This window comes from Semicossyphus pulcher, unplaced genomic scaffold (genome assembly GCF_022749685.1).
Source record: "Semicossyphus pulcher isolate SPU_LCO1_2020_fin unplaced genomic scaffold, fSemPul1.0.p SCAF_18, whole genome shotgun sequence".
Taxonomy (NCBI): domain Eukaryota; kingdom Metazoa; phylum Chordata; class Actinopteri; order Labriformes; family Labridae; genus Semicossyphus; species Semicossyphus pulcher.
This window is the reverse complement of record NW_027211691.1, coordinates 20,360,610-20,371,558: the sequence shown is the minus strand read 5'-3', so window position 1 is coordinate 20,371,558 and position 10,949 is coordinate 20,360,610. Positions and strand designations below refer to the sequence as shown.

General features: G+C 45.5%; 1 protein-coding gene across 2 annotated transcripts; it reads right to left on the bottom strand.

The window, feature by feature from the left end:
• Positions 1–244: 244 nt before the first annotated feature.
• On the bottom strand, positions 245–10,698 carry cdk13 (cyclin dependent kinase 13). Of its 2 annotated transcripts, XM_069667362.1 has the most exons (14): positions 8,687–10,698; positions 7,578–8,144; positions 7,341–7,493; positions 7,114–7,253; positions 6,849–7,019; positions 6,571–6,760; positions 6,418–6,474; positions 6,208–6,309; positions 5,213–5,290; positions 4,553–4,669; positions 4,331–4,462; positions 4,048–4,244; positions 2,562–3,062; positions 245–1,736 (listed from the first exon to the last, which is right to left on the bottom strand). In XM_069667362.1, the coding sequence occupies exons 1-14, from the start codon at positions 9,832–9,834 to the stop codon at positions 1,057–1,059; spliced, it is 4,233 nt and encodes a 1,410-aa protein (XP_069523463.1). In that variant the 5' UTR covers positions 9,835–10,698; the 3' UTR covers positions 245–1,056. The 2 variants fall into 2 exon arrangements, with proteins under 2 accessions (XP_069523463.1, XP_069523464.1); XM_069667363.1 differs by lacking the exon at positions 6,418–6,474.
• Between the last annotated feature and the right edge of the window lie 251 nt (positions 10,699–10,949).

Sequence of the window (10,949 nt, the reverse complement as noted above, 5' to 3'; positions counted from 1 at the left end):
GCTGATGGGAGCCGGGATGGCATTAGAGCACACTGCTTTTGCTCTCCACATGGGACTGCTTTTCCCGCATACGCTGCAGCCTGCCGATACGTGATTGGGAAATATTACTCAGACTAAAATCCTGAAATCGACGTCCCCGTCTACAGATTCTACATTTCCATCTATCACGTAAATAGAGATTATACCGTCAATAACTGTGAGAGCTTCAATCACAAACCTTGTAGTAATTTAACAGACAATAATGCGTTGTTGGCATTTCTTTAATAAACATTTGCCAAAGGGAGGAGGGAGAGGGACAAAATCATTTTAGTACAAAAAAAAAAAAGACAGTTTCCTTTTTGAACTTGGGTTATTTTTGTTTTGCTCATGATTTTACAACACCTACCGGCAAAAAGGCGTGTGGAATTTTAAGTGAAAACAGCCTTTTTTTTTTCTCCGTCACATCGTTTGCTGTGGTCATCCAAGTGCTACCAGTCTCAGTGGAACTAACAGTCCTTTGCCTCCAATAGCTCCCTGTGCTGATAGCTAAGCCATCAACCCGATCAAGTGAGCCATTATTGTTTCAACATAATCATGGCCATAAAAAAAGAGGACACTACATTACTGGTCATATTCCTAATTGTGCAGATAAAGCACGTCATCCATTTCCTCTCGTAGCTAAAATAGTTTCCGCCTACTTCAGTCAGTAGTGCAAAACATTAATACTAGTCTGCCCTGGAGCAGTTACAGAGAGGCGAAGGTAGAGATTTTAAAATGTACCCGGCCTGATAAATGTACACTCAAAAAAGGTAAAAGTTTAATTTAAAAGACAGCAGAATAGATTACAAAAAAATATGAAAATGGTATGAGCAAGAAAAGCTCCGCCTGTGTTTTTTCCTTCTGCAACATACTCCACATTCCAGACTGAGGAGGAAAACAATGCCTTACACAGATTTAAGTTATTACAAACTGAGTGTGCATCTGCAGATCCGTCTGGTTCAGCCTGAGAGGCTTCAGGCTCAAATCGGAGTCCTCCAGCCTTTTGTTCATTGTCTACTTTTCATATTTCCAGTCTTTTCAGAAAGGCAGGCCTCGTCCTCTGATTGTTGCCGTCGAGTTCACGTGTGGGACAAAGCCGAGGGGTAGTGGTGGAGCCCCGACTTGGGAGGGGGAGCCCCAAGGTTGTCCTGGTGCCTGGATGGGTGGGGGAGGAGGCACACCGTCCTTTCTAGCCATGGCGTGGTTGTACATGTGGATAGCGCTGGGGTTGGGTTGTCCCTCCACAGGTAACGGGCTGTGATTGTACTTAAAACGGTGGTCCTTGTCCCCTGTGAACACCATGCTGCTGGGTCCTGTGGCTCCGGCGCCTGCAGGGAAGGGGTCTGGGTGGGCTGACGAGGAGCCGGCAGCCTGGCCGGGTCCGCTGAACACTTCTCTGAGAGCATGAGGCGGCAGGCCTCCGCCTAACATGTGACCCATGTAGCCATCACCAAACCCTGCGGGGGTGAAGGGTGGGGGAGGGGGGTGGCTGTAGTCTCCCCCATATCCAGGACCCTCTGCTGTAGGGAGGGGTGGGTAGTCCGGCTCTGGGGGTCTCCCTCCATCACCTCCACCGGCAGAGGCAATAGGAGGAGCGTGGCCAGTCTTGGGTTCAGGTGGGGGCTGCCGGTAGTCCAGGTCTGCATGTGGAGGCGGCTCTGGAGGCTCAGGTGGTCTCTGGTCTGGGGGCAGGATGGAAACTCCCCCTACTTCAGACACTGAAATAAAGAAATGAGAAAGTATTATTGTATTATTTATTCATTTGTATTTTTCTACAGTTGTTCCAATACAACACTGGTGTTAAATATGCAGATGAGACGTTGAGATGAGAAGGTGGCTGCCACACAAACACCAACAGTGCTGTGCTTGCTGAGAATGTAGCCTAACCGGGAATCTACACCAACACTGTAGCGTCAGACGAACGTGCGCGACACGTAAGCGTCACGGCAGCATCTATTTGGCAATCTACTCCGGCTGCAACTACAGCAAAGATGAGTCTCAGAGTTAGCCAATGGTAGTTGCATAGGAAGTAGAAGTCAAATGAGAATTAATCAATAGGATTTGTTTAGCCAGATGTTGAGGAAATATACCCTACATATTTGTTTTTCTTAACTTAACTTCAATAGGAAACTGAAAGTGAAGATGGCCAAAATGAAGAGATCACATCGTTTAACATGGATTCCTTGGTTGTGGGCATGTGTTTACATAGTCAACGGCTTTCTACGCTTCACTGACATGCAGCATATGCGTGCTGGTGGAGATTGCAGCACTGAATAACATTGGAGCGGTTCTGTCCCGGCACACGCGTGTCAAAAAATACGCTTAAAATAAATTGCCTGTGTAGATTCTTCGTTAGTCAGATCAACACTGAACAAAGCATTTTCACATTAAAATAGGTGTTATAATAAGTGTGTAATTAGCTTATTCTAGGAGCTAATCACTAAACACTAAAAAAGCCATCTCTGTCATTGTTCTGTTTCTAGTATTTTTCTTTGCTTTAAACTAAATGTTGATGCTTTTTATTGAAGTTGAAGAAGGGTTACCTGGAGAGACGGGGCTGGGCTCTGGCGGCTGCTTGACCTCAGGAGGTAGAGGAGGCGGCCCTGCTGCTCCTCCTGCAGGGTTGCTACTCTCCACTCCTTCTCCACCATCACCAGCGTCCTGCCTCTGAGTCTGCTGAGCCTGGAGCAGCTGAGCCAGCAGCATCGTCATGGCCGTCTGCGTGGCGGCTGCGGCCTCTCCTTCCGGAATACCCGACGGTGCCGACATGGGCGGTGAAGGAGGTTTGGGCATCGGGGGTGTGCGGGGCACTCCTGCAGGAGCTGGGGGCTGTGGGGGCTTGGCAGGTGTAGGCTGAGGAGGAGGCTCAGCAGGGTCGGAGGGTGCTAGAGCTTTGGAGAGCTGCTGTAATGTTTCCTGGTTGACCTTTGTGCTCATGGACTGGACAAACTGGGCCGTGTTGACAGAACTCTTGGGCTGGCCCAGGAAGTTAAGCAGGACTGCCAGCTGCTCCTGGGTCAGCTGGGAGTTTGGACCTTTTGGATCTGGAAGAAGACAGAAGACAAACCTGAGCATTGAAGGTCATTCTTAACCTTTGGAAGGCCGACTGGGCTTTTTACTAAAGCTGGGCTTTGACCGAAACCATACTGTATATTACAGTAAGTTGACCAAATATTAACCTATTAATACCAATTAATATTACACACACAATAACCCTTTGCAGCATACTTTTAAAGCACCAGCACCCCTGGAAAAAAATGCTGGTGTTCTCTGTAATCAATAGAAGCACTAACATTTGAAATTGGCGCCATAGCTGTGGAGAAAGTTGTACAAACAGCTTGTTGTTTCACCAATTCTACATTCCTACAACACCCAGCATGCATTGCGTCCCTCCCTCTGAAAGGAATGGGCCAGCGAGAGACGCTGGAGTGAAATACTACCGTTTCACTGCAGGCAATGGCTCAGACTGTTCCGATGGAACGTCTAAAAAATCTTCAGGTCTGCAGTCTACATTTCAAACCTGACGATTTTAATGTTACACGACATCGGAGGCAGGCGTCCTAGATAGAGGAATTGTAGTTTAGCGAGCTCCCTGGCCTCCGCCAGATGACGCGTTTTACGTATTCTGGTGGAGGTTTTCTAGGGCCCATTGTAGAAGCGGATAGCGTCCTCCAAAGGCACAGAGTCAAACTGCATTTTTTCCCTACCATAATGGCATTAGCTCCCCATAATAGCATGATAGGACTGAGGTTGAAAATCCGTGAACTGGCCCTTTAATAAATTATTTATGTAACTTAAGTAAAACAAAAGATTTTGGATCGAAGCAGTTTTCCTAACTGCAAATCGGCTCAGCTTTTAGGAAACATAAATTATTTAAGGGCAACTAAATTCTTCCAGCAGCCATTATAAAAAGTCCTACCTCTTTATCATGTACAGCAGCTGTACTTGTGTCGGCTGGATCACAGTGCAGCGCTCCTTTCATACCAGTAAGAGCAATTAAAAATAATAAGACAATTACACACAACTCACCCAGCAGAGCAGAAGCTGCTGCATTCTGAGCTTTGGCACCTCCAGGAGCAGGGAAGCCCTGGGGGGTGTTACTGCGGCTGTCGTCGAGGCCCAGCTCTTTACGTGGGGCCTTGGGGGCCGCCAGCTCCTCTGGTACCTGCTTCTGTCGCCGGCGTTTCTTACTCCACAGCTCGTGACAGTCCTGCCACAGTGGGAGACTGGAGAGAGAAAATGTTAAGAATGCTGTAATCCTGCCTGTTAACTGGAGGATAAACGTATCGACGTAACATGTAGCTGAACATACTCTGGTGGGGGCATCTTGTCGGGGTCCACATCCTTCAGGAACTCGCTGCCCAGCGCCTGTTCTGCTGTGCAGCGTTTGCTGGGGTCCAGGTTTAACATGTGGTCAAACAGGTCCAGGGCAGACGGAGGGATGCTAGACAACAGAGGCATAAAATGTCATTATAACGCACAGAGAGGGCTCAATCCTTAGATATTCAATTAGAAAGACTACACGTTCACTTACAAAGCATACTCCTCCCGTAAGCGTCTCCTGTACTGTTTCTTTGGTTTCATGGTGTTGAAGAAGGGAAGTTTGATCACATCTGGCCACACAGCGGGGCAGGGGCTGCCACATATTCGGCTTAGAGAACAGGATTTCATTTTGTTAAAGCAGAACGCAGCAGTGTGTGGAAATTAACAGCAATAGTCTCCTGACACTTAACATAATGAATTTTGACAACACCCAGAGAACTGGCCTGACTTGTTTCTATAAAAGCGCACGATAATTGCTGATAGAAATTATTTTCTTGCTTTACTTCCTTGTTTTTGCGATACACAGAAAAAAAAAATCTTTACCATGACATTTATGATTTCCCTGAGCAGAGGCGGCTGCTTCCACAGAATTAATTACCACCTTCACACTTCCTCTAAGAAGGGCAGTCATAACAAAACAAGTGAGGCCTGTTTATCAAAACACATCTTGCGGCTGTTCAGCAATATTTCTGATTGAGGCAATCAGTGGAAAAATTCAGTGCCGCTTTCTCTTCCTGTTTTAGAGAGCCGAAACCCCATCTTAGTCTATGTCTCTAGTTTAAGTAGCTGCACCTTGGGGACCAGTCATGGGTTCACAATTAAATCTCAACTCAACACAGAAAGTTCTTTACCTGACAAACACAAAACTTACCTGATGAGTTCTAACTGGGCAAGCTCCTGATTAGCTTGAAAAATTGGTTTCTTTGTGAACAGTTCTCCCAGAATGCATCTGTGAAAGATACAGATCAGGATTATACAGACCAAACTAAATACTGAGGGGGCAGATTATAGGGTATATTTTAATATGTATAAGGGACATTGTTGAATACAAGACAAACGAGCTTGGGTCCTGTCAATATACAGAAATGAAAAAAGCTTTCACAGATTAAAAAGCTAAAATTTAGGAGAAAAGCACTTGGAGATTTTTCTGAGATTAAAGTGGGAAATTTACAGGGAAACAAATTGAATTGTTTGAATTAATATTCTGAGATTAAGTCATAAATTTGGAACAAATTAATTTTCTTTATGTACATTTGTACATTTTTTCATCTAAAAAGTGGGCTGCGTCCTGCGACCAATATACCAGTATAAAATGCAGAGAGTTATGTTATTTTTATGGTATTTTACCGTAAGACGGTGGCGCTATCCAGTTGTTACGTGGTGTTGTCACATCTCTGCATTAAACCGTTTGCAGGTCCAAGCCGCTGCAACGTGCTGTTTTGTGTTTTCCTCGCTGTTTTAAACTAACTTGATTGTTGCTAACGCTTCGTCACGGACATGCACCGTCATGATCGCCCATGCAGCCGCCACCCTCACAACAATCAACGTTACCGTAGGCTGCATGCTACCGCTAGCTACAGCAGCGTTAGCTAGCAGGATAGCAAACTCGACATGGTGAAAACAGATGGGAGGCGTTTCGAGTGTGTTTTAAATTAAATTAAATTGAAATAGTGATGAAATAACTTGCATACACGATTTTATTAATAAACAGCTATAGAAAACCTTTTTGCCTCTGGGATACCCCCAAAACAGACTGCGACTTATATTCCGGATTTTACGGTAATTGAAGTTTTTGCCTATAATGTCCCAATTACCAGTAACATACAGTAATGACACTTAACTACATCATATCAGTCCTGTTCTTACCCGCAGCTCCACACATCGATAGCAGGCGTGTACCTCTCTTCTCCCAGAAGTAACTCTGGGGGACGGTACCAAAGTGTAATCACTTTATTGGTGTACGGACGACTGAAAATGAGAAGACAAGGGTAAAGTTGTTAGTCTTATCACACACATACAAAGAAAGTCAAGATTGACACTTGTGGTGCGTATCTATGAAGAACACGGGAGGCTCACCTCTCTTCAGAGTTATACAGCCGAGCTAGACCAAAGTCTGCCAGCTTTATTTGACCTCTGATTAGAAGAGGGAAGAGAAAAAGAAAACGTGTTTGACTCTGTAGTAACACATAAAACCTCCCTTTTTTGAGTAGAAAAATATCAAGGACTCACTTGTTGTTGAGCAGAATATTTGAACACTTTATGTCTCGGTGCAGAAAGTTCTTCTTGTGGCAGTAATCGAGGCCCTCCAGCAGCTGTCGCATAAAAGACTTGATGTGGCTCTCGTTGAAATGGACCAGGCCGGACTCGAGCAAACCCATCAGGTCGTGGTCCATGTATTCAAATACGAGATAAAAAGCACCTAAAATGAGCGGAAAATGATTAATTCACCAAAAAAAAGGCTCAGATATACACAAATAGATGTTTGTGGGAGTGAAAACACAATGTACCTTTGTCATTCTTGAAATCTAAAGCGTCTTCCTTGTCTGTGACGATCTCCTTCATGTTGATGATGCTCTTGTGGTTGAGTTGTCGCAAAATCTTAATCTCTCGGATGGCTGTGATGGGGAAGCCCTCCTTTTCATTGTCCAGTCGGACCTTCTTCAAAGCCACCATTTCGGCTATAACAGAGGAAATGACAGCAAGTCAAGACATCAGCCGCCGAATATAACTAAAGTAGGTTCATGTTTACAATTAGTATGAATGAACACTCACCAGTGTCTTTGTCTTTAGCTTTGTACACCTGACCGTAGGTGCCTTCCCCAGTGATTCCAATGATCTCGAACTTGTCCACACAGCGTTTGCCCCAATCTATCTCCGTTTCCTTAATCTCGCCATATCTTGGGCCACAGATTCTGGGAGAAAGAAAATATTTAAGTAGAACCAAATTAAACATACGGCTGTGGTAAAGATGATGATGTGCCAAGTGAACTGTAACATACTTAGGTCGTTTGCGAATTGACTTTTTGTCGTCAGGTGGGCTGCGCGGGGAAGACGTGCCGCCAGGAAGTTCAGGGGGTAGAGGCAAGTCGGTAAGAAGCTGACGGCCCTTTCTCTCCATCTTTTTCTTCCCTGAGAGCGAGCTGTCCTTCAAGCTGATAGAACAAAATGCATTGAGTTTTTTAAATGAAGTATAAACTGTCATCAAATTTTTACTCTTTAAATAAACCCACCCATACCTGTCTCCTTTGTCCATGTGCTCGATAACCATTTGGGGCAACGGTAGTGATGATAGCGCAGAGATAAGTGTACCGGCGGCTCGTTCTTTGTCTTTGCTCTGTCCAGATGTGGGTGCTTTCCTTTTATCTCGATGCACAGAGTCATCTTTCCCCTTTCCGTCTCTGTCCCTGATGGTCTGGTGCTCAGCCGTCCTCTTGGACGCCCGGTCAGAGGGGGACTGAGGCTGGCTGGATGTGGGAGTCCTGGGACCTTTCTCTGGCTGCGGTGGGGAGGGAGGGCGGCCCTTTCGAGATGAGTGATTGGACTTGGGGCTCGGCTGGTGAGAGGAGGAGGAACCCTTGGTTGGAGTTGACGTGTTGCTGGAGTTCTTGGCCTTGGCGGCTGCTTCTGCAGCTTTGGCTTTTTTCTGCTTGCTGAGTTCAGCAGCGAGGCTGGATTTGAAGGTGAGCGTGCTCGGTGAGAGGCTGGAGGGGCGACTGCGGGAGCGAGAGTGGCGGTGACGGCTACGAGAACGTGAGTGCCTTGAGGATGAATATGGACTTCTGCTGCGTGACCTAGCAGACCGCCTGAAAAGAAGAGGACGTGGACAGCTTTTTAGACTCCGTTAGCATTACACACTTCATGTGACAGTTGTTCACTCATTTGCATGAGATAAAGAACTCTAGTAGATATGTAAATTTGAAGAATACGGGGCCAAGAATTGTAAAGTAGAAGGTTATTCAAGCAAGCTTCATATTGCACAATTTAACATGCAGGACTTTGACAAACTGGTCAAAGTCTTTTAACATTTTCAGGCACTACAGCAAATATTCAAAGTAAACATGAGGTCAAAAATATAAATGTAAAAACTCTGTCTTTCTTTGGGTTGCACAATTATTTCACACTGAAAATTTCTACTACCGTTGATGTGAATCAGTGCCCTTCTGGTCAAACATACCAGACATAACATTACAAAGAATTACTCAAGATGCAACATTCCTACATAAGCCTAAACCCTTAAATCTGAAGCACAACTAACTTATTATAAACCGTTGTGTAGCTACATTACAAGATTACGCTACATCCAACAAACATCATCCTATTATCTGCCTTAGTTACAAGTACTCACCTGACATCTGGACTTGGGCTCAGCGACTTTCTGTATGGACTTCTTGACTTCCTTCGATTCCCATAAGGACTTGCACCAAACTCTCCTTGCTCATACGGACTGTGACGCCCATAACTTGGGGACCTGCGCCAGTTCACTGGGCTCGCAGGGGATCTCTTCCTTTTGTTGCTGGAGTATGAACTGGGTGACTTTGGCATACCATATGCCCCATACACATCCGCATCCCGGCTGTAATATGTGGAACTGGGAGAGAGTCTTTTGCTCCCATAAGTTGGACTTCTTCTAGATATTAGCTGGTTATAACCACTAGGAGACTGGTAGCTATATGAATATGATGTCCCATAGGGACTTTCTGATTTGAAACCAGGACTTCTCCTGTATGCCCTGAGCTCTTCACGGTCATCTCTGTAAGATTGTGGAGCCTCTCTGTATGCAGATGGGGGCTCTTTGTCAGATCTTGTTTTACTTCTGTGTCTCTTTGAATCCCTCTTATCTGCAGATTGTGAGGACTGGGATGTAGATGTCTTCTTACCGTTTCTGTCACTGCTCCTTGTAGTGTCTCTATGATTTTTAGAGCCACTGAGGCTGCCTCCGCTCCGAGCTTTTGAGGAGTCTCTCTCCTTGCTCTGGCGGTCTTTTTTCCTGCCCAACTCCTTCTCTTGCTTGCTCCTCTCAGATGGTCCTCTTGTTTGTTCGTCCTTGCTAATACACAAAGCCTCTCGGTCCTTCGGTTGACTTCTGTCTGGTGTTGCTGGTCCGTTGTATTCACCAAAGTCTACATCGCTCAGTCGGTCCACAGAGAGGCTGTCAGCGTGCGGGTCAAGTTTAGGAGAGGGGCTCCCTGAAAACCGCTCTGACTGGGAGCTCACGTCATCATACTCCACTAATGTCCGGAGTTCAGCCTCTCTGTCAAAAGTGCCTTTTCGGTTATTGACAGGGTTGTCTCCTGTACCTGCAAGCCACAAGTCTCTTTCCCTGGCCTGTCTGCGTTTCTTTCTCCTAGAAGCCGACGACCGCCTCTTCTCACGGTGCCTGTCTCTCTGAGCAGCACCGCTCCCTGGTTTACTGCGCCTGTCCTGCCTGTTAGCATTCCTCTGTGCAGAGGGGCTCCGACCCCGACCCTCCCGAAGCACCTCTGAATTAGGCATTTAACTACAAAAGATAGTCGCCTCTTAATAACAATGGATATACTATATACTTCACCTAAGCTATGTTTCTTGTCGTGTCGTGGAACAAAACATTGGACTAGCTATGTTACAGGCTAGTTCACAATTAGACAGCCAGCTTAGCTAGCAAGCTAAATCACAAGCTTAGCGTTAGCATTACAAAGCTAGCGTACAGGTTCAAGAAAATGTTGTTACCCCAGACGGCAAGTCATGACATTTAGCGTCTGCTGATTCCGTCGCACAAAATCCACAATATGGAGTTAAATTAAAGAGCTAGTCGGTATCCAACCATTGTACTCCAGGATTTGCTAGTCGTGTTAGCCAGCTAGCCTCAAAAAGCTAACTGTGTCCAGCTAGGCAGACGCATTCCACTTCATGGTCAAAGGCCCGAAGCCGCTGTACATTTAAAATCCAGTTTTGTGGAAATGTTGCGGTTCGTTAAAGTGTGTAAATCCATGAGCCGGATAGTGTTAAAGTTGAAGAAAAAAACTCCCTCCTCCAAACTTCTTCTCGCCTCCCATCACACTCCAATGTGCAACAAGGAAGTGAGTAGCACACGAGTTGGACGGTTAGCCACAGCTAGCTAACTAGCTAGCCGCTAGCACCTTAGCCAGCTAGCTTTCTTTTCTCCTTGTGTGGAGTTCAATGCAACTCAGTCAAGATGCAATTAAACAATACTGTTCAAAAACACGTCTGCTTCCACGTATCGTCCCAGGTTACTGCCACCGCATGGTCCAAAAGTCGTAATCCCGGATAAAATGACTCAAAAATTCCTTGAATGTTTTTCAAAATATTGTAACTTTGTTCGCAATGTGGCTACTCGTCTGGGCCCAGACAGCTTTCAAACTACAGGCCTGGTGCGTCGGTGTGAACCAATGGTACCCGTATGCGTAATCCAGATCAGTGGTTACGTCACCGCAAAGGGAAACCCTTATCAAAATATATAAACCAATAATAAAGATTTCGAAAGTTTTTTTTCTACATGTAGTGTCTTCTCTGGCTTTCCAGTTACTCTGGCAATTATTTGATTTCATTAGTCTTGTGCACATATGAAAACAATAGACAGCTGTGTCAAATTTAATTATTGGAGGAATTTG